The 23,986-nt window shown below is 38.4% G+C and overlaps 1 protein-coding gene across 5 annotated transcripts in view; it reads right to left on the bottom strand.

Moving 5' to 3' along the window:
- MIER3 (MIER family member 3) overlaps positions 1–20,587 on the bottom strand; it is a 45,618-nt gene extending 25,031 nt beyond the window's left edge. For 3 of the 5 annotated variants that reach the window (XR_005062376.2, XM_037022324.2, XM_037022325.2), the window contains exons 1-7: positions 20,460–20,587; positions 18,990–19,014; positions 15,913–16,058; positions 7,367–7,501; positions 6,020–6,140; positions 5,038–5,123; positions 4,760–4,832 (exon numbers count right to left, since the gene is read on the bottom strand). Coding sequence is in view for 4 of the 5 variants with exons in the window: in XM_037022324.2 (XP_036878219.1) it covers positions 4,760–4,832; positions 5,038–5,123; positions 6,020–6,140; positions 7,367–7,501; positions 15,913–16,058; positions 18,990–19,014; positions 20,460–20,468 (595 nt within the window). In the remaining variant the exon portion in view is untranslated. Of the gene's footprint in view, positions 1–4,759; positions 4,833–5,037; positions 5,124–6,019; positions 6,141–7,366; positions 7,502–12,154; positions 13,203–15,912; positions 16,059–18,989; positions 19,015–20,459 lie in introns of those variants that run through there. The other 2 variants (XM_073236115.1, XM_073236118.1) reach the window with 2 other exon arrangements.
- Positions 20,588–23,986: the final 3,399 nt, after the last annotated feature.

The raw sequence follows: 23,986 nt of genomic DNA, 5'->3' as shown, positions 1-23,986 counted from the left end.
TACTCAAAGATATCTAGACACTGTACTTTCTCTTCCTTGATAGGCTATATACTGGGACCAGTAACTAACTTTGAGGACACCAGCAACTGGCTGCCTAGCAAATTAAGCCTTTTATTAGTAAAGATTTAAAAAATTTTTTTTAACTTTATTAAGGGCCAAGTGTTCCAGTAGCTACAGCAAGTAGCCTTTTTTGGTGGTTGGATTTACTAACCAATCAGGTGGCTCTATGCCCAGTAAAATTCAATGTAAAATCCTGTAATGATGTCTTATATTCTTCTAATGAAGGGGTAAAAATAACCTGTATAAATTCTTTAATAAACTCATTGAAATAATCTCTTGATCTTCCTAAATGGCACTATGACATGTCTAGAGGTTAAACATTCCAAACAAATAAAACAAACAAAAATATATAAAAACTAAAATATCTGCAATAATGAAATATTTCAGAAAGTTCTATTTTTCCTTTACTAACTTCCTCCCAAAAGGTGAATTTTTATTTAAAGGAAGAGGTATATCAATCAAAAATGGAAAAAAATGATAAACAGAGAAGTAAACTTCCCAAAATCTCTTAAAAGAGGCTGATATATTTGTAAGTGAAATGTCGCTAAAAGGTATTTTATTAATGTATGCATTGCCACTATAATCAAAGCTTCTGCTTCACACAGTATTTATCTATAAATATTTATATTATCTATCAATAAAATTATTATACTTATCAATATATCTATCAATATAGAATTACAAAGTATTTACCCCATTACTTCAAAAGCAATCCATTTTTCAAATTTGTAAATACTAAATATATTTTAAAAAATAATTTCTTGGAAGTTCACTGTGTACCAAGGACAACTGTGTAAGGCAGGTATTATCATTCCCAGCGAGCAGCAAAGTTAAAAATAAGTGTGTCGGTGAAGCAACAGAACTGACTTTTGAGGTAAATTTCTGGAAGGAGTTTCTTTACTCTTTGGTCAAAACTGAAATACGTAAACTCATTTTATTTCCTCAATGATCCCAAGGTAGCCAATCCTCCTTCCTTCCGATTGGGGGTGACCTGACATAGAAGAAAGGAAGAAAGAAGGACCCAGAAAATGGTGTGTCGCTATGCTGCTTTTTGCTGGTAACTTCAGAGACAAACCAACTCATTATGGAAAAGGCCAAACACACATGGACAAACATGCTTGGTTCCTAAATCCAGTCAGGAAGGTGTACCTGTATTTTTATTTCCCACCACCTTACCCCTCCATGTTTTCAGAACCAACTATAGTTGGAATCTCCCAAAAATGTGAGAAAAAACTAATTACACTTAAGCAGGGTGTACAACAAAAGCACAGAATCATTATATTCCACCGCCATTTCTTTTAGGGCTAGGACAGGGAAATTCCTTCTGATTTCCTTTTTCCTCAAGAGTTTTCTTTCCAAGACGATTATACCTGTAACATTCTCATTGTATCAAGTGGTAAGATTCTACCCACTTCTACTGGAGCAGGATTAAAGGCCAAACAGTTGAACCTTAAGAAGCACTCCACGGTGGTTGTTTTTGTTTTTTAATTTTTTATTAAGGAATTATCGATATACACTCTTACGAAGGTGTATTGTAGAAACAATGTGGTTTCTACATTCACCCATATTATCAAGTCCCCACCCATACCTGAATGCAGTCACTGTCCATCAGGGCAGCAAGATGCCAGATATCTACTATGTCCATTCTCTGTGCTACACTGTTCTCCCCGTGATCCCCCACATCATGTGTACTAAACATAATACCCCTCACACCCCTTCTCCCTCCCTCCCCACACGCCATCCCACACCCCTCCCCTTTGGTAACCACTAGTTCCTTCTTGGAGTCTCTGAGTGTGCTGCCATTTTGTTCTTTCAGTTTTGCTTCACTATAGTCCACAAATGAGGGAAATCATTTGGCACTTGTCTTTCTCTGCCTGGACTATTTCACTGAGCATAATATCCTCCAGCTCCATCCATGTTGTTGCAAATGGTAGGATTTGTTTCTTTCTTATGGCTGAATAGTAGTCCACTGTGTATATGTATCACATCTTCTTTATCCATTCATCTATTGATGACCAATTCGGTTGCTTCCATATCTTTGCTATTGTAAAAAGTGCTGCGATAAACATAGGGGTGCATCTGTCTTTTTGAATCTGAGAAGTTGTATTCTTTGGATACCCAAGAATATTCCAAGGAGTGGGATTCTGGGGTCAAATGGTATTTCTATTTTTAGTTTTTTGAGGAACCTCCATATTGCTTTCCACAACGGCTGAACTAGCTTACATTCCCACCAGCAGTGTAGGAGGGTTCCCTTCTCCGCATCCTTGCCAGCATTTGTTGTTCTTAACTCTTTTCGAAGCTAACCACCCTAACTGATGTGAGGTGATATCTCATTTTGGTATTAATTTGCATTTCCCTGATGATTAGTGATGTGAAGCATCCTTTCATGTGTCTGTTGGCCATCTGAATTTCTTCCTTGGAAAAATGTCTCTTCATATCCTCTGCCCATTTGTTAATTGGGTTATTTGCTTTTTGGGTGTTGAGGCATGTCAGACCCCTTGTCGGATATGTCATTTAAAAATATGTTCTCCATACTGTAGCAAGCCTTTTTGTTCTGTTGAATGTATCCTTTGCCATACAGAAACTTTTAGTTTGATATAGTCCCATGAGTTCATTTTTGCTTTTGTTTCCCTTGCTTGAGGAGATGCATTCAGGAAGAAGTTGCTCATGCTTATATTCAGGAGATGTTTGCCTATGTTGTCATCTAAGAGTTTTATGGTTTCATGACTTACATTCAGGTCTTTGATCCATTATGAGTTTACTTTTGTGTATGGGGTTAAACAATAATCCAGTTTCATTCTCTTGCATGTAGCTGTCCAGTTTTGCCAACAACAGCTGTTGAAGAGGCTGTTATTTCCCCAGTGTATGTCCATGGCTCCTTTATCATATATTAATTGACCATATATGGTTGGGTTTCTATCAGGGCTCTCTAGTCTGTTCCATTGGTCTATGTGTGTGTTCTTGTGCCAGTACCAAACTGTCTTGATTACTGTGGCTTTGTAGTAGAGCTTGAAGTTGGAGAGTGTAATTCCCCCTGCTTTATTCTTCCTTCTCAGGATTGCTTTGGCTATTCAGGGGCTTTTGTGGTTCCATATGAATTTCAGAATAATTTTCTCTAGTTCATTAAAGAATGCTGTTGGTATTTTAAAGGAATTGCATTGAATTTACAGATTGCTTTAGGCAGTATGGTCATTTTGACAATATTAATTCTTCCTATCCATGAGCACAGGATGTGTTTCCATTTATTGGTATTCTTCTTTAATTTCTCCCATGAGTGTCTTGTAGTTTTCATAGTTTTCAAAGTATAGGTCTTTCACTTCCTTGGTTAGATTTAGTCCTAGTTTTTTTATTCCTTTTGATGCAATAGTGAATGGAATTGTTTCCCTGATTTCTCTCTCTGCTAGTTCATTGTTAGTGTATAGGAATGCCACAGATTTCTGGATATTAATTTTGTATCCTGCAACTTTGCTGAATTCAGATATTAGATCTAGTAGTTTTGCAGTGGATTTGTTAGGGTTTTTTATGTACAATATCATGTCATCTGCAAACAGGGACAGTTTAACTTCTTCCTTGCCAATCTGGATGCCTTTTATTTCTTTGTGTTCTCTGATTGCCATGGCTAGGACCTCCAGTACTATGGTGAATAGAAGTGGGGAGAGTGTCTTGTTCCTGATCCTAAAGGAAAAGCTTTCAGCTTCTGGCTGTTAAGTATAATGTTGGCTGTGGGTTTCTCATGTATGACCTTTATTATGTTGTGATACTTGCCCTCTGAACCCATTTTGCTGAGAGTTTTTATCATGAATGTATGTTGAATTTTATCAAATGCCTTTTCAGCATCTATGGAGATGATCATGTGGTTTTTGTCCTCCTTTCTGTTGATGTGGTGGATGATGTTGATGGATTTTCGAATGTTCTACCATCCTTGCATCCTTGCATAAATCCTACTTGATCATGATGGATAATCTTTCTGATGTATTTTTGAATTCGGTTTGTAATATTTTGTTGAGTATTTTTGCATCTATGTTCATCAGGGATACTGGTCTGTAATTTTCCTTTTTTTGGTGTCTTTGCCTGGTTTTGGTATTAGAGTGATGCTGGCCTCATAAAATGAGTGTGGAAGTATTCCCTCTTCTTCTACTCTTTGGAAGACTTTAAGGAGGATGGGTATTAGGTCTTCACTAAATGTTTGATAAAATTCAGCGGTGAAGCCATCTGGTCCAGGAGTTTTGTTCTTAGGTAGGTTTTTGATTACCAGTTGAATTTTGTTGCTAGTAATTGGTCTGTTCAGATTTTCTGTTTCTTTCTGTGTCAGCCCTGGAAAGTTGTATTTTTCTAGAAAGTTGTCCATTTCTTCTAGGTTATCCAGTATTCCACTGTTTTAAGAATTGCTGAGGGAACTGGTTAAGAAGCACTATACAATGGGGAGCGGATGGTTCTCTGAGTCTCATGGTTAATTTTGATATGTTATTCCTAAGTCAGGCCTAGATTTCTCCTGACTCCAAATCTCTCTTTATACTGACAAGGTTGGTATGTTATCAGACTACTTAAATAAATATAATCAAAATAAAAATTATCAAATATAAAATATATCTAAAATATCAAACTTAAAATACATGTAAGTATATATATTATCAAAATATACACAAATTACCAAATCATAAAATGAACATTATGAAAAAAAATCAAAAGCCTTCCGTACCTTTCTCATTACCATCGTACTCTCCAAGATAAGAGGGAATCTCTGCCTGATACTGTAAGCCAATCATTATTTCCTATAGAAAAATTGAGAAGTAAAAACAATTTATTATAAAAATAAGTACTGAAAAATAAAGCTCCAATTCATTAATCAGTTACTGCAAATCAAAAGAAACTTCACCTTGCAGTAAAAAAACTACCTTAAATTATTTCAGAAATGTTTTTAAAAACTGTATTAGTCCAAATGATCTACTAGGTTGTTATGATGGGAACTCAATTTACCTTCCTCAAATCTTCAGGTGAGTTACCACTGTCTGTTTCAACATCTTCAACCTCTGATTCCTTATCACCATCACATGTAGTATTTGCTTAAAAGAAGAAAATCAAATTTTAAACAAGGTTTTCATTGCTTAATCTTGCAGGACCTGCAAGAGTGCTTCACACATGGTATTTTACAAAAATTTGTTGAATACATGAGATCAGCACAAATATACTAACCCTCTTACACTCAAACAAGACACTGAAAATATTAAGAAAATGTATAGTATAATTATAATTATTTGGTGTATGGTCAAGTGGTTTGGGAAGGCAAAAAAACCCCTACTACCATCCCCTTAAAAAAGAATGGAAAGCACTGAAATTTTGATTACACTAATCGGACTGACTGAGATATGCACAAAGAACTGCACATTAAGTCCACCAAAATTATGTTTTGCACATACACACCTGTATGTGTACTTGTTAACTGAACAGTTCTTCTACTGTAAAAATAACTCAGAATAAGCAAGGTTGCATATAAGAAATTATTTCAGTTCCAAGACCTTTTAAATATTACTGATACTTATTAAGGGATAACACCAAAAACTAAAAGGAAAAAGATTAAATAAATCACTAAAAATTAAAAATACTCTGTGATCAACTCTTTTGAAAATGGTTTTCAAAACCAGGAAAGTAAAGGGCCTTTCAAAGAGAAGACAAAAAAAGTCTATTAAAATTTCATAGTTGAACTAAGATTGGTTACCACAGCAACAGATGAGTTGGGAAAGACAAGACAACCTTGCAAAAAACTAAGAAAATATTTTAATTTTTAAACAGCATATTAGTTTACCTCTCTCAGAATAAAAAAGGGTCATAATCTTATTTGGATTATAATAGTATTTATTGCAATTAAGTAAAACACTTATTCAGACAAACTATTGAATGCAATAAAATGTGCTCAACCTAGAGAATCAAAGCTACTATTAATCAACAATGTGTTTCTTACATCGTAAAGGCCTAGGGAAGAAATCGGAAGTTTCATGGGAAGTCACAGATGGTGTTAGATCATCTGCAGAAGACTGAGTTTCCTCATCATCACCTGACAACAGGTCTTTTGCTATTTCCTCCTGTAAGGAATGCAGTGCTACAGTTAGAAATTATTACATCTCTTCCATTTCTTTTAAATGTCTTTTTATAACAATTCATAAACATGTTACTATGGTATTATGAAACAGTTAAGAACTAGTTGAAGCTCCCTTAGTTTTGAGAAAAATACATTTGAAATTTTCCTCATTTACTTTACATACATATTCAATAACATTTAATATTTAATTGCATATAATACTTAAGAACTATACTATTATATGAATATAGCAATTTGCCTAATTTGTGTGTATGCAGAGAACTTATCTGAAGCTACAGGCTAATTTTTAGTGAATTTACCACAGAAATAATCTTAACTTCACAGTGATTGACAATTAAACTTACTTTCTGCCAACATAATAAAACAAAACCCAAGTCTCCAAACTCCACTCTTCCAATAATTTAAAGAGTCAACTAATAAAAAGCTCTGACTAGTGATTTAACTTTAAAAGAAATAATTTGAATTAATTTTTATGTAACTGTATAGTTGTCTTTATGCGTGGTATATAATAGGCACTCAATATTCACTGAGTGACTAAGATGATTAATGTCTATGGTACATTATCATCCCATTTGACTGAAAGGAAAGTGGCACAACATAACTCATAAGAAGAGGTTCCAAGATGTGGATTCCTCTCCCTGCCTGAGATCTGAAGACAAGAAAAGCTCTCCAAGGATCTGTTAGCAGAAGCTGTGGCTGCGTGAACTTTCCTCAGTACAAACTAGGTCTTCCCCATAACCAGTCTATGTTAGAGATGAATCAACAAGAACTTGGCTGCTGTAGCCCCCGTCATGCATAAAGTCCAAGAAAACAGAACTTCTCTCCAACCACACCACGCCTAAGCCGGTTTGGTTTGAAGGCTTCTGGGGGTGGGGGTGGGGGTGGGGAGGCGGTTATTAATGAATTCAAGAGTTTACAGAATCACAAGTTAGGGCAAAATCTAAGTTTAGATAAAACATGTTTACAAAGGAAAGATGAAAAAATTATGGGAGAACATTCAAACACGCAAAGTATTATGAAGCTACTTCTATTAACATAGTACGATCAAAGTCAAACAATATTTAAATCACTCACCAAAATGATAAGACCAATGCATTTATAACAAGTTTACATTTCAAAATTATTAAATGCTTTAAATTAAGAAAACACTAATAAAAAACAGTCAATTGTAATGGATCTGTAATTTTTCTTTGAAAAGTTTGTACTTACTTTGTCTAGTGTCATATCTGGTAATTCATCTGCAAGTTCACTTGGGGAGCTATTTGCACTGGAATTTGCAACCACTGGAATTGTAGATTCATAGCCATAGAATGCCAGTAAATCTTCTAGAGGCATGTTTCCTTCCTATTTAAGCACAAATACGAACTCAGCAGATACCACTCTATAGAACTGCAGACAAACTGTGATGTCCTTAATGTTCATAAAACACATTATCAAAACAGCAGTGTCCTATCAAAGTTTCAGTTTTTCTTTTTGTATGATTACCAAAACTCAGGCTCAAATACTTGAAGCTACTGTTAATATGTTAACAAAAGCTTAACAAGTAACACCTTAGTTTTTCTTTTTATCAGCATCATTTCCCTTCGTAAAAAATCCCTCAAGCATTTGCTTTTGTGCAGATTTGGTGTTTTTAGCTTTCACATTAGTATGAAGATTTGCCTTGAAAAACATTTCCAATTAATAAATCAAAACTTTGTATAATTTTCAGCTTGTTCCCTTGCAATTAACAGTCAACCACTTGGTTTATTCATGTTAATTAGAAGATAACTGATGGGAAACCTTTGCTGAGCATTTACTACTACCAATAATATTTATATATTAATATTCAAAACAATTATTCTTTTAAATTCCCATTATTGTATCTATTTTCTGTACCAGTTGCTTTTGATTTTTTTCCCCATAACCATCTGGTGAAGTTTATATTATTACTACCAGCTTCCAGATGAGAAACCTGAGGCTTGGTATTCAGTTTGAATCCCAAGACTCCCAGTTCACTTACTGGTTGTACTGCGGTAATAAGATTACATATTCTGGCTATAGTGCTGCTTGTGTTATGAATACCTATGCCATGCCACATAGTGCCACCCTTTTCTCCCCACTAAACCATCTGAAAATAAGTGGTATATTTCCTTTTTAAAAATATTTTAATGCAACTACTAAGGCATATAGAATATTTATAATTATTAAAATAAATAACTTAAACAATATACCCACAGACTAGTTAAATATTTTTATATGTTTGTGTTCATCTATTGAAGAGATTTTACAGCCCACTTATTGGTTTAGTTTTCCCTTTAAGACAAAATACCTAAGTCATGAAGCAAACAGTGTGAAATGCTAAAGCAGAAGTGCAAAATATGCCCACAGTGTATCTGAAAGTGAGCTGAGAGAAGCCCACGATAACTCCTAGAGAGCCAGCTAGCTGCCCAGAGGATGCAGCCTCAGGCGCGTGGGGGGGGGAGGGTGCAGGGGACAGGTGCAAGAATCTGGCCCTCAAAACACATTTTTCACTGTGCCTGAAAACCAGATTCTTGCTAAATGAATAGAAAAAGGTATACAGCAGAATGCTAATTTGTAAATTTGCAGTAGGATACACGTGCCTTTCCAATGACCGTACTAACCACGTTACTCATGAAACCCTTTCAGTTTGGGATTGAAATGAGTAGAAAGCTCCTTTGGAAACATGGAGTCAGCATAAACTGAGTAGGATGGTCAGATTGGACAGAAGCTCACCCACTGCAAGGGGAAACCTCATGCATTATTCTTCTACCAAATCAAAGAATCCCTCCAAAGCAGCCAGAACCAGATTCAGAGTCTCTCTAGTCCTGCTCCTTAACACAATCCATGCAGCCATTCCCTTTGGCTCACACTGGTTATAACACATGAAATTGGGTTGCAGCCTTAGCCAATCACGTGGCATCAATATTTTTCAAAAACTCCCCAGTTTCAGATTCCTTCCATGAGTAAGGGAGATGGCAATTTTCACTCATTATACACTCATAGTACACCTTTCCATCAATACAGCATTTCCTGGGTACTAGGTACTGTGCAGACACGTACTAGCTATAGATATAAAAATGAAATTTACAGAAAAATTTCTGCCCTCAAGGAGTTGTCTTGGTGGAAGAAACTGGAAGTTAACAATTCTAATACAGTGTGATGGCTGTAATGATCAACTGGTGGGTACACAGAGGGCAGAACTACATTCCAGGAATAATGGTATAGAGTTGGAAGGTACCACACAGAGGGCAAAGACTGAGCTAAGTCTTGAAAGACAAAGAGGCATTTGACAGGTGAGGGCTGTGTATCAGAAACTCGTGGATCATCATTAGAAACACTGACTAAGCAGTGACTGTGCCTGGAGGCCACTGTGACAGGTGTTAATATGAAACACAGGTCCTGCCCTTCTACAACTTAAGAGTCCAGCAGGGGTACCAACAATATACCAATGCAGAACTGCCAATTCTGATGAATGAGAAGGAAATAGGGTCCTGAAATACAGAATATAAGGGGTCTGTTTTCACAGAACCACAGGAAAAGAGAGTGCCCTTCAATCCTGGGGCAATGGAAAGCCACTGGAGAATTATACCAAGGGAGTGGCATGCCTTTATTTCTCCTTAAATGCTGGGCAGCTAAATGAAGTTTGAGGAGGCAGAAAGAGAAAATCAAGGAGACCACTTACTTGGATTAGGATAGGGATAGTGACACAGACTTGAAGAGAAGTGAGCAGATGAGCTATATCCTGAGGTGGAATCAAATGGGTTACTGTATGTGGTAGTACAAGGGAGAGAGAAGACAACTCCCAGATTTCTATTTGAGCAACTACATAGACAGTTTTAACTTTTACTGAGATAGGAAAGACTAAAGAAAGGAAAGGTTTTTGAAGGGAAAAAATCAAGAATTCTGCATGACACAAGTTAAGTTTGAGAGGACTATGAAACATCCAAGTGGAAAAGTCAAGCTGGCCAGGAGCCTGGAGCTCAGAGGATCAGGCTGGGCTAAAGATATAAATTTGGCATTCATTAGCATCTAGATGATATTTAAAGCCACAGGAGTTGATGAGCTCACTCAGAGAGAGGATAGAAAGGGGAAGGAGATATATGCTTTATTAGAAGAACTTCCAGACATATTACTCTACAGGCAATTGGACATGTCTGGAAAATTTTAAACATGATTTGCATTTTGGAAATATGTAGAAGAATGTAGCAGAAGACTGGGAGCCTGAACTAAGACATGTGGAATGAGAGACAAGCTAGAACCCTAGGGTATACTATCAAAAAAATGTGGGCAAAGAAAATGATATAGCCAATGAAAGGCTAAGAGCCAAAATATATAAAGAACTCATACAACTCAACACCAAAAAAATCACAAATAATCTGATTAAAAATGACAGAGAATCTGAATAGACATTTTTCAAAAGAAGACATACAGATGGACAACAGACACATGAAAAGCTGCTTAAGATCACTAATCATCAGGAAAATGCTAATCAAAATGACAGTGAGATATCACTTCATATCAGTCAGAATGGCTAGTACCAAAAAAATAAAAAAGAAGAAGAAGAAAAAACAAATTAACAAGTGTTGGCGAGAATGTGGAGAAAAGGGAGCCCTTGTACACTGTTGGTGGGAATGTAAATTGGCACAATCACTATGGAAAACAGTTTAAGTATTTCTCAAAAAAACTAAAAACAGAAATACTGTAAGATGCAGTAATTCCACTTCTGGATATTTACCGGAAGAAAATAAAATCACTAATTCAAAAAGTTATATGCATTACTCTGTTTATTGCAGCATTATTTGCAATAGCCAAGATACAGAAGCAACCTAAGTGTCCATCAATACATGAATGGATAAAGAAGATGTAGGACATATATACAATGGAATATTACTCAGCCATAAAAAAGAATGAAATCTTGCCATTTGCAACAACATGGTTGGACCTTGAAGGTGTTATGCTAAGTGAAATAAGTCTGAGAAAGACAACCTATGACTTCAATTATATGTGTAATCAAAAAAACAAATGAATAAATAAAACAGAAAGAGACTCAACAACACAGAGAAAAGACCCCTAAGGGATGTGGCTGTGGGAATGGGCAAAAGAAGTGAAACTTCAAAATGGGTGGAAGAGGTACAAACTTCACATTATAAATTAAATTCGTTTCAGGGATTAAAGTGTAGCCTAGGGAATACAGTCAATAATATTGCAGTATCTTTTTATGTTGACAAATAGTAACTATACTTATCAGTGGTGAGCATTTAACAATGTATATAATTGTTGAGTCACTATGTTGTACATCTGAAATCAATATAGTATTATATATAAACTATATTTCAATATAAAAAAGTATGGGCAAAGAAAGGCCCAAAAACATGACAGAGGAAGACTCCAGAGAGTGGAAGCAGAACTAGGAGAAAGCAATGTGCTCAGTGATGGTCACTTAAGGTCAAATATCAATGACAGATCAAGTGAAATAAAGACAGACACGAATTCTTAGGATCTGTCAATCAGGAATGACTGGTGACCTTAGAGCCTACTGGGAGAAGCAAAGCTGAGGACTGAATGGGAGGGGAGAAAGTACACACACTATAATAGAAGAATGACTAAGGGCAATACAGAGTCAAAAGATAATTTCTTCCAAATGTGGGAAATGTATGAGTAAGGAATCTATACTAACATAACAAAAGAAGATGAAGAATAAACTGAAGGCAGGAAGGATGGAATACTGGGGTTATCCTGGGATATGGCAGATACTCTGGGGACAGTGGGGAGAGAGGGAAGAATGGGAATAAAAGTTAAGTTTTTAAATTTGTATATGTGGGCAAACAAGAAGTTCCAGGTAGTCACTGATAAAAGACCCTACTTTCTCCATAAAGACACAAGCATTACCATCTGTTGAGGGAGAAGGTGACCATCTTAGTGGAAACCTCATTAATACATTCACGGGATGACACTGTAGTCGCCTAAGTAGGGCTGGTGGTAAAATACAGAAATTACCTGCATCTTTTAACGCAGAACTGGAAAAGGTGAATCCAGTCTCTGAAGTGCTTCACAAATGAGCTCTCTCTTAGAACTTAGTAATAAAGTACTTAGTCCTTTGAAGCATATGAGAAGTTTTTTCAAAAATGAATTAATAAATCTCAAAGTCTCAGAGCATCTGTGGTTGCTAGATGAGCTTAGAAGATTGACCCAGCACTTCATCCCAGGTATAAGGAGTTTTCTCTTCTTTTTCTAAGGTATTTTGTTGAACCTATTTAAATTTTAAGGGGCAGATTTGAGTCTAGTCACATTTATAAGTGAACTTTTTGTAAGTTGAAGGGTTTGTATCAGGAAGATGAGACTTAGAGGTAAAGGACTCACTAATTGCTACCTATTACTATGGGCAAATCATCTAACATCTCTCACCTCCATTTTTCCCATCTGGTAAAATAGAAAAATACCATAACTTCCTTGATCCTATGATGCATACCCCCACATATCAGCCATCATGAGACATCCTATTACCAAGGTACGGATTTCCCACAGGAGTGTTCCTCCTTGCTCCCATCTATGTTATTTCTAAATCTATTACACACCTTATAATCTACAAGTTCTCTGAGTCAAGGAAATAATGCTAATATTCATCTGACACACCTCATGGTATTGCTGAATGGGATCAAATGAGACTAAGTGAGGTGTAGACCCATCTTAATAAATTAACACCAATCTGTTATGTTATCTTAAAATACAGGTTTAAAAACAGTATATATATTATCTTTTTAAATGCTTTTTAAAACTTAAAATAAAGGAAGGACCTATACTAACGTCTGAGTTGCAGAAGAGGTGATTTCAACTTTCTCACTGCACAATGAGTATTGGGAGGAATGCACATATTAATATAAGAAATATAAAGGATTTTTTAATAAAGTTATAGCTCTAAATCTAGGACTATTAGAATAAAACCTATCAGTAAACAGAAACATAAAAAAATACAGAAGATATGACATAAACTTAACTTTAATACGTTTAACAACAAAAAACTAATCACACAATCTATTCTGTATATTTAACTAAAACACTACTATAAGAAAACCAATTTTGTACCTGATTTCCCATAATGTACTAAAAATTTGTGAGTGCCAAAATATAGGTTGCATTTATAGTCTATAAACTATCAAACTTATTTACTGTTGAGTATAAAAATTACAATTTTTAAAAATCAATATTAAAATCAAGCCCCAAAAGACTATTAACATATACCATACCTAAATCACTGTGCCAATAAAAAATAGAATAACTTAATTATTTTAAATTTCTTCTATAAGTAAATGATCCTTATTTTTTATATTTGTGTCTCTACTGTTTAATTCATTTTCATGTTTCAGGAAGTATCAGTGAAGAATAGAGACCATATCTACAAGGTTATGCCTTACTCCAGATAAGAAACACAGTTCAGAGGAAGTGGGCAGGTCAATAACTTTTAGAAATAGCTCCTCTTGCTCCTGTCCCCTGCTTAATGACAGAAGATTAGGCTTCTAAGTGGAGACATAGCTCTTAGTTCTTCACTAGAATCTGTTAAAAGATCACCTGTATTTTTCTGTTCCAATTCCAAAAGTGTGATAAAAAGCTAAGAAGCAAAACTACACAAATACAGAGAAGATGAAATATTTAAAGGCCTATAATTTTTCTGAATGTACAAATTCAATGATAAATATCATTACAAAGCAAAGAATTAATTACCAGCATTTATTAAACAAAATGAAAGACATAGGGACTAGATATCTCTGTGAATAGCTAAGTGAGTAATTATTTGCTGTTGATTATTTCTCTATATTTTCCCCCATTTCCTTTTAAAATTCACTAAACACAGATCAAAGCAGTTTTTACTATAATCCCTAGAAGAATAAAACCTACAAATGTAAAAAATAAAATTTTTTACCAGATTACCCACAAAATCTCTACCAGATTACCCACTTAAATAGTAACTGAGTTACCATATTAAATTAAACTTTTAGTTCTTACTATTTTACTGACAAGACAGTTATTTGCATGGCTAAAATACAGTCTAGGACATTTATATTACTTTTTCACATCATGTTGTAAGTAGACTGCTGCCTCCCTGTCTTTAACAACAAACACATTATCAAGGTCAATGCATTGAGACTGTCTGGAACTTCTGCCTCATGCCCACAGAAGTGTTCTGATTTAAAAAACTACAGAAGAGAAGTGTTTATTCTAAAAAATCTTCCATGAACTTTCACTTCAGGCTAAACATCTTTTACTGAACATATACCTCTTTCTCATATAGCTCTCACTGCTTACCACTTTCATAGTTCTTAGCACAGTGTATTAAAAATTTTTGTTACCATTGTTGCCCCACGTTAGACTGTAACCTCCTAGAGTTCACAAACATTGTCAAACTGCTCATTTTTGCAATCCCAGGTTCTACCACAGTCCTTGGTTTAGTGATAATGGTAGTTGGATTATAATCCTCAGTTATTCCAGGTTACCCACTCATCAGTGGTACGAAAAAATTGCCTAAATGAAGCCAAGGCAGAGCCTGAGACTCCTGGGCATCTTTTCTCAACAACAGGCAGCACTGTCTTCCTAAGTATTTCCTAACAATTTTATCTCTATATTCCCAAATCTATTTGGCTTTTACAGTTTAAGGATTAAATCTAACTACAGCTGTTTGGATTACTTTGCAAAAGAATTAACATATTTAGGAAATTTCAGGTTTACTGGAACAAGCCTAGGGTCTAGGCCCTGAAGACTCTGCGTTCCATATCCCTATGTACTAACATGAAGGGAGAATTCAATAACAGCCCACTTCTGCCTCACAAAGACAAACAGAAGAAATTATGTTAAGAATGTGCTTTGTCTTCTTTAAGAAAAAGAGGTATGAAAACTCAAAGGAGTTTGAGTTTATTGAGTTCATTATTACTGAAAGCGTTTCTTATTCTGGGTTGAACAGAAATTTGCAAATAAGATTAATTTATAGATGAGTATAATCCCACATTTTTCTAAGATGACCCCTATGAAAGCATCTCTCTGTAGTCCTGGTATACATATGTGTTTAAAATCCAGTTCATATGAATTTGCATTGATTTGGAATTTAAAAGCCATAAATTATTTTTACTTCTGCCAAATTTTTAAAAGATGACTGGGGGGTAGGGAATGGTTATTACTAATTTACGTTTTAAAATAGTTAAACTTTTCCTCTTTCAATTTTCTTACAGTATTCTACCAGATTATAAGTTATTTGAAGGAAAAGATTTCTCCTTGTACTGCTGCAATGCTTAAACTCAAGTTTGACCTTTAGTAGAAAACGCAAAGAGGACTAGACTAGGATTCAGAACAAAGTTTGGGTTGGGATAGACAGTTCTTTGTATCTCAATATTCTCATCTGTAAAATGACCAGATGTACCTACTTCACTGTGCTGGTATAAACTTAAAAATCATGTTAACTAATACAAAATAATTTTGAAAAATTAAGTGAAAATGTACTTATTAGGCTATCCTCCAAAATGATGGAAAAAACAGTGACATTCTATAAAAGGTCAAAAACAAAAATGCTGATCCTATTCTCTTTTCAGGTAGACTGTAAAACAACTTATAATAGAATTTCACAATCTTGAAGAACAACAGCATTGTGTTCTTCACATCTAAAAAATTCACTTGCTTTTAAATATTGCTAAGATTGTGAAGAAAATGTACAGAGTTTCACAATCTTACTCTAAGATTGTTGTTAAAAATACTAAAGTAAAATCCTTTACCTTTTCTAAGTCTTCAATTTCAGAACTGAAATTTTTACCCTCATCCATCATTTCCTCTTCTTCAAGAGTTCTTTCATCATCATAGTCATGGACCAACATCTCAGCAGTGGGGTCAAAATCATGATCCTCAGAAGACAAAGAGCCAACTGGAATGAAACAAACTGAATCACTTTACACATTCACAAGACTATTTACATAAGAGAAGAAATTGTCTTGTGCACTTCATTTTAATGTTTATATGTGGGCTTTATTAAATGCATTTACTGTATGCTTTACAGGTTCTCAAGTAAGGCCACAGAGCTCTAAAAAAATATCTAAATCAGCAACAGAACAAGGCAGAGTAATTTACGAACACTTTTATAAAGTGTCTAGTCCATGAGAACATAGCAGTAAAGTGATTGGTCCTAATAACAAAAAAAAATTGCAGCAAAACGGAGTGGTCCTAAAAAAAAAAAAAGGTTCTAACAGAAGAGTCAAACTTGCTTATCAGTTAGTTTAGTACATTTGTCTAAAAGCAACAGAAAAATGTCAAAGGATTATGAAGGAATATTCACAAGAATCTGTAATATACTATAGCTAAACACTTGGGGAGAAGAGCAAATAAACTTTACCCAAATTTTAACCCTCAAATAAAGGTGTAAAACACAACAGAAATCTGGTTTCTAGAACAAATACAAGTTTCTGTTGAGGCAGCTGTATAGCAACTCAGTCTTTAAAAGCACTATATCATTTTTCATATCTATAATATTATTTCAAGCATCTCAGCAGTAATCAGACAGGGATTAAACTGTAAGAGCATGATTTTCTTTTGATTACTAATAAAGTTCCTAAGATTGTATGGAGGGTACATAGAAAATCACATCTAGAGGTTTTGGAAGATGTATCCCATTGCAAGTTGTTTTGGTCAACTCATAACTGTTCATAAAATTGCAATGCTTTTTTTAATAGCAAATATGAAGTTAACAGGACACTCTGAAAACCAAGTGGAGAAATGAGGAAGATCCATAATCCCAAGAAAATCAAATTTATGAAAAATGGGATTTTTTCCATTTGTTCTACTCTAGAATCTAATTCAATTACATAAGTGACTCTCAGAGCAGGGCAGGCAAAAAGTGTCAGAATCTTGGGGGTGGAGGAAGAGAGAAGTGGAAGGAAACATATGCAACATAAAAAGTTTGATCTGTTTTTAGTCAAGCTATTTAATATGGAAAAACACCACAGGCATAACTCTATGTTTTTGGTTCTGAGTTGAGAGAACTCTAATCATTAGTCCTAAAAATAATACAATTTCCATGGGACTTAATTCTTTAGAAGGCTTATGTTATGATGTTACTTTTTCAATGTTAAAAGATATTATCTACTCACTTTAAAATCTGAAATATAGGTGGTTTAACTTTAAAGAGAAAGATGAGTATTTACTAAATAGCTCAAAAACAGAACATTCATTACAAATTTTCTATTTTGAGGAATTCCTGGAAGCCTCTGTGGTATGCCAAAGTGTCAGGGATGAAATAGATGGTAACTCTTCCACCTCTTCTGTAAACCCTGTATCACTTGGCACAGCAGGATTTCTGTTGAAAGTGGAAGGTATTCAGTAAGCACCAGAAATCAAAGGGCCTTGGGGGTCAACTCTTGGCTTTGTCCCTGGCTTTCTGGGATCTGAGGCAGGTCATTTAAACTTTCTGGGCGTAGCTCCAGTTTTTCATTTGTAGAATACATAAGGTGGGCTTGGATGACCTCAAGAGTCTCTTCCAAGCTCTAAAAATTCTCTTAAAAATTGGCTAATTGATTAAAAACAAGTTACAAAAACTTGCTTAAACACCAAAACCATCTTTTTGCTCTTTAGATTGCAACTTCTTAAAAGCAGTGATGCAAAATGGAAAAATGCCATTATCATCCAGATGTTTGGAATCATGTACATTAATGCTCTTTTCCTGAAATCAGTTTTAACAAAGAAATGTTTGTCTCAAAATTAGAGAAACTTTTTAAAGCAAATTTTAAATGTAAAGATGTACACAGCTAATTTTAAAATAGCCAAATTCCTTCTACTTATTTTATACCTTAAATGATAATCAAGTGAGAGCTTAAAAGTTGACTAAATACACAAAGTACAAGGAAATGCATTCAATTCACTCTACGGTAATATGTTGTAAAGATGTGGGAGCTCTTCCAGACTCTGCTATTAACTAGGTGACTCTCTGGAGTTATTTAAAAGTCTCCTCAAGTGTAAAATAGGAGAGTTGGACTAGTACAGAGGTTCTTCCTGGAGACTATTAGAGGAAAAAGAGACAGCCAAGAGGGGGCTGGAAAGGGGATGAGAATTTGAAACAAAGCTATTTCAGCACATGAGGAAAGGTCCTCCCCTGGGATGAGCTTCAGGGGTTCCACAAACGCCAAACTGTATACAATTATGCATATGTGCTTTCATCAAATTCCTGACAGGAGTTTTTGACCCCAAGAAGATTAAGAAACACTGTCCTAGATGATCTAAGGTTATCTTACCTCAAAATTCTGTATTACCACTTTTCTGTGCCAAATTTGGAAAATTCAGTGTTTCTTTTCATTAAGGAGCTTTACCTAACACTAAGATTTCAATTTTACACATCTATAGACATTTCTCAAATATGAAAAATTTATCAGACAAAAGGAGAGATGGAGAGTCACTGTTAATAATCAATACAAGCAATCCCAAAGTTCTTACAAAATTAAAAGAGTCTATTTCTTGAAGAAACGAAACTTAAAATCTGAACTAAACTGAAGTTAGTGGAAAATTGATTTGGGATTAACTGTTTCAGGTTTGAAGAAAAAAAGCAATGTAAGAATTAAAGATACATTACTTTAAAAGAACTTGTCTGTTAGCACTTTGTAACAAGATATTTTCTCAACATGCAATAAAAAAGAACAGTATGACTGCTCCTTCCCTCCAACCTTAATTACCAAAATGTACACTGAAACCCTTAACAACAAATGATGGAAAACTCGCAGGGCAAATTTTTGTGGTAAAACCTTTAGCAACCGATCTTTGGATCCCCATTACCTTTTGGGACCCACTGAAACGGTAAGAAAATAGGACAAACCTGGGCTCGAACTTCCAAAAGAAGCCTAGGAGAGAAAAGAAAACGTGCGGTTAGATCGCGCAGCCCGGGGAAGAGGCAGCGCCGGCACCAGGGCGCAGAGGAGGGGCAGAGGAGGCGGAGCCCAGCGCTCCTCCGCAGCTGCCAAAAGTGCAAGACGCAGCTTCGCTCCAATCGCTCCCGGCCCCTTTCGGGCCCCTCTTGGCTGCCTCGCCTTCCTCCCCGAGTCCCCAGTGTACAAACTCGCAGAGCTGGGACGAAGCCCTGAGTCTAACAGGCAACTCTAAGCCGCCCCTTAGAGCTCATCAAGTTACAAAGCGAGAGGCAGTCTGCTCACAGCATCGATCCCCCATCCCCAGCATCTCGAGAGTCCCCCAAATCCCACTCGGCTCACCACGGCCCCAAACAACACCCCGCTACGCAATACCCTTTGCTGGAAGGGACTCGCCCTCCGAGCACCTAGTCCAACCCTCGGGGCTCGAGAGACCCCACTCCAGGACTGTTCTCTGCCCCCCAGAACACAGGCCAGCTCCCAACCAGACACTCGCCCCCAAACCCAAGCGCAAGCCCCCCATCCTCTCTCCCGACTTCGGAGACCTCAGTCCTAGAGATGCTGGTTGCTTCCAGGGTGTTCAGTGCCTACCCGAGCCCGCCAGCGAACCCTCGCCCCAGCAAGCTCCAGCCCAGGGGCTCCTGCTGCGCCACCCCCTTCCCCTAGCCTCTAGTCCCGGGGGACATGGCCAGGGCAGCTTCGCTCGCCCTCCCTCTCTCCCCCAGCCCAAGGAAAGTGGGGCCACCGGGAGCCCCTGGGGAGCGCGTCGAGGATCTTGGTCTGACCCCTTCGGCCCCAGGGGATCCCGCACCTCCCAAGCTGCGGGGCGAGGAGTCCTACTCGGCTCCCGCAAGCCTGGCGGCCGCGCATCCCGCTCGCCTTGGCGCCCGGAGCAAAGTGGAGCGCGAGGCTCATTCGCGCCGCAGCCTAGACCGGGTGGGCCGAGGACAGAGAGCACTCCTCCCGCAGGGCAGTGGCGCAGCCCGCTCCCCGCTTTGCAATCCTGCCGCGCAGGGTGGGGGGGGGGGGGGGCTCGGCCGGTTTCCACCCACCCCGGCCAGGGAAGGCGGCGCGGAGGCTCCGGCGGCCCGCGTCAGCTGTCCAGGGGCACGGCCCCGCACGGTCCCCGGGCCAGGGCTCGCTGCCGCCGGCCGCCGCCTCCCGCCCGGCCCCGTCGCTTGGTCGGGTCGGGGCCGGAGCCGCCGCGGCCTAGTCCCGGAGGGAGACCGCTCCCGCGCCCGCTCCCGCCCCCCGCCCGGCCCCGCCGCTGCCCGGCGCGGCCCCGCAGCCCCTGCGGCGCCGCGCCGCCCCCCGTGGGACCGCGGGAAGGGCCTCGGATCCTCCCGGCCTGCTTGGGGATCGCGGGGGGCTGCCAGGCGCCGGCTCCAGCCCGGCCGCTCCTGCCCGGTTTCCCTGCTCACCTCCGCCATATTGGTACCTTTAGGGCGAACGAGCAGCGCCGAGCCCAGTCCCCGGATGGGGCGCCTGAGCCAATCGCAGCTGCCGCCGCCGCCGCCGCCGCCGCGGTCCGCCCGGCACCCGCCCGGCGGCGGAGGCGGCTCGGCCCCTTATAGGGCAGGGCAACCCTCGACGCCCCCAGCCGGCTCGCACGCCCACCCCGCCCCGCGCCGCGCCCCGCACTCGCGCGGGCGGCCCGACGGTCCCCGGTGCTCGCCCGCCCTTTCCCTCTCGGCGGGAGTAAAGTTCTTGCCGAATTGGAGACAGGCGAGGGGTGGATGGAAGCACTGGCCGGGACGGACCCATGTCCAGCCAGTCAAGGCCCCAGAGCCGGCCCGGGAGGCTGAGAACCGATCGGACACCCCGGTCCAGCAAGGCCTGGGGGCAGCGGGCAGGACACTTGGAGGGTCAACTCGACAGACTTCTCTGAGTAGGAGGCTAAGAGGTGGTCGATGGAGAAGACTTATATATGAGAAGAAGCCCTGCTAAATGGGAGAAGTGGCTGATGGACGGCAGGGTCGGTTCAGAATGAGAGGACAGCAACCAGGCACTTTGCAGTTTTCCCCCCAAAAGACCCGCAAGAATGGGGGAGGCAAACCAGCGTACACTGGCTCATGGAGTGGACGATGGAAGTGGTCATTTGCCATACAGGCTCTGGAAGATAGTGACCATACAGAAGAAAAGGCAAAAGATCAACAGGACAAAGAACTGATGACAAATAGACTTGCACAATTCTAAGAAGATGCTCATAAGATAGAAACTGTACACATACGAAAAAACTTAGAACAGTCCTAGAGGTGTTAATCACCAAATAGTCCAGGGGATGATCCAGAGGTACACATTTGATAGACCTATATATCAAAGGCCCAGAACAGAGTCTCAAAAACTCCACCTCGCACATCCCTCCCAAAAGCCCAAACATTTGCTTAGGGTAGAAAAGGAAACCAGTCTGGTGGACAAGTGGATAGGTGGAGGAGGGAGCAAAAGGTTTTACAGGCGTACCTACTCCTACCTGTGCCTCTCAGTCTTCATTGGGAGAGGTAAGTACTAACTCCTGGCAGGTCTATATCCACATTTTAACCGCTTTGAGCAAAGTTCGGGTGGCTCCCAGAGGTAAATCCTGCAGGAAGTTCATTCAATTCAGCATTCCAGATTGCCTTGGCACACAGTTATCTTGAGGCAGAAGGCCAGAAATATAACAGTATGTATGGATAAGAAAGTCAAAAAATGTGTAAAAGAAAAGTCTGCTGTGAGGTCCGTGGATAAGTGAGATGTAAATATAATCAGGAAAGTATGGCAGAAACCTACAGAGACTCAAGAGAGGAGAGTGATCTCAGCTACCAGAGCTCTTCTCCCAACTGTTGCTAAAACATGTACCATTAAAATGGTAGAACTGAGATTTTTGCTATAACCTTGCAAGTTGAGAGACTTTTTAAAAGCTAAAACTTTCCATACTTTTAGTCAGAACATGAAAGTTTTTATTCAAAGCTAAGGTTCGGTTTTCCCCTCCAACAGTACATGCAGAGGATGACGCTGGAGACTGCATTGTAGATAAGAAGGGAAAGGGTTACTATCAACATTTTTGCCCAAGCATCTCAAAATTAAAGTTACTCCACTGGTAAAAGTGATTTATTTATGGAAATTTTAGAGAAAAATTCACTTCAACCATTTCAAAACATCATAAAGACATGGAAAATTACACTTTCCCTGCTGTGAAAGATATCTTTTGACCTTTTGTCCAGTCAAATAACTCAAAAACAGCTGAACTTTGAAACCAGAGGCTTGGCACACATTGTATGTACTGTCTTCAATGAGCCGTTTAGAATTTTTCAAAGTAAAAAATGGCTCGAAATTAAATGCAAGTGATTAAGTTTAGCAATGTGACAGTGAGCACGCCCTGTGGATAGAGCCATTAAACAGTGCCTGATTTGCTTGACCACAGTCAAAGCCACCACAGACCGGGCTGGGAATCCGAGTCATGAAGAAAGTGTCTCCAACAGCCTGCCTCATACTTAACAGTAGGAAAAATATTTTCTTCATAGCAAAACTTGGCCAATGCAAACTATAAATGTAGCCTTAGATTCCATTTTGCCATGAATGAGAAATATACACACTCGTGCACTTCATAAAGTTTCTGCAGATTCTCTTTTTATTAAACTGTGAAGATCTTGCACAGGCATTTGTAATTTTGACTGCTTATATTCTCTCCATCATAGTATATAATTTATGTAGTCTGTGTCCAGGGTATTAAATAAGGATTCATAGAAAGATAGTAAAGCTGAGTTAATTTGCAGTTTAAGGAAGCAGAGCGATTTTCCCACCTCCTAATCACTGGAGAAAAATTTTAACACCTAGTCTTACATAATACATTCCTTTTATGATAAAGTGTGTAAAGTCTATTATATATAAATGGATCTTTCTTTCTTTTTGATGACAAGACTTCTAGGAGTTGGTACAGATAAAAAGTTCCCTTGTGCCAGGGAGTTAAAATAAAAATTACTTTTTACTGTTATTATTATCCTGTCTACACAAAAGGTGGTGTTATATAGAAAGTAAGTGCTGCTGGATGCTGAGCACTATGGGATAGCCATAAAAGTCCTTGTCCCTCAAGCTTACAATGTAACTGCATAATTCTTATATGTGGTCTATAGGAACAAGGGCAAGGAAATCTCAAAACTAAAATCATGGTAACCACTTAAGGAAAACCAAAATATAATAGATCCTCCAGCCATCTTTAGAAATAAAACAAACAAGGAAAGATTATAAACATGATTTGAGATGTCTTAAATAAAATAAGAAAATGAAATTTATATAAAAATAAGGAATCATGAAACAAACTAGGTTAACAACAGACAACAAGTTAGAACAAGAACATTCAGATAATGGTGTGTAACACACAATATGAAGTTAAACCATAAATTTGGCTTAGAGCTTTCTGGAGCCAAAGTTGGGGGTGTGGGTGGAGTAAATACAATCAGTTGCTTGATTCTCATTGTCTTTGGGGAGAAATTCTTCAATTCTTCAATGGAAACAAAGCTTTTCAGGACACTTTAAAAGAAATGTCTTGCCTGAGCTACACAGTAACATAGTAATGTAGAGGGTAATATCCTGTACCAGATCCTCAAATGCGCTAGCAGGTTTTATAACACTTTTTTTCTTTTAGTGAACTTCAGTGAAAGATGAGGGCACCATATGAATGCATGATCTACTGAAAGCAGTTTTAATAGGACCATGGTAATGCAATACAAATATTTAGCTTTGTACAGATCCCATCTAACCCAGGGTTAAATAATACACTATCCAAAGTTAATGTCTCCCTCTCAAGTGCCTATGGTAGTCATTGCAGGCACAATGAATGAGTGAAGTAGGCCAATGTGAAGACAAAAGTGGGGGCAATAGCAACCAGCAGATGGTAATCCTGCCTAAATGGCGCAGTCACTAATTTAGTCTCAGCAGTATGGCTCTCGCCTTGTAAGAATGAGGGCCCAGT

The sequence above is a fragment of the Manis javanica genome, chromosome 1 (genome assembly GCF_040802235.1).
Source record: "Manis javanica isolate MJ-LG chromosome 1, MJ_LKY, whole genome shotgun sequence".
NCBI lineage: Eukaryota > Metazoa > Chordata > Mammalia > Pholidota > Manidae > Manis > Manis javanica.
This window is presented reverse-complemented; position numbering and strand designations above follow the sequence as displayed.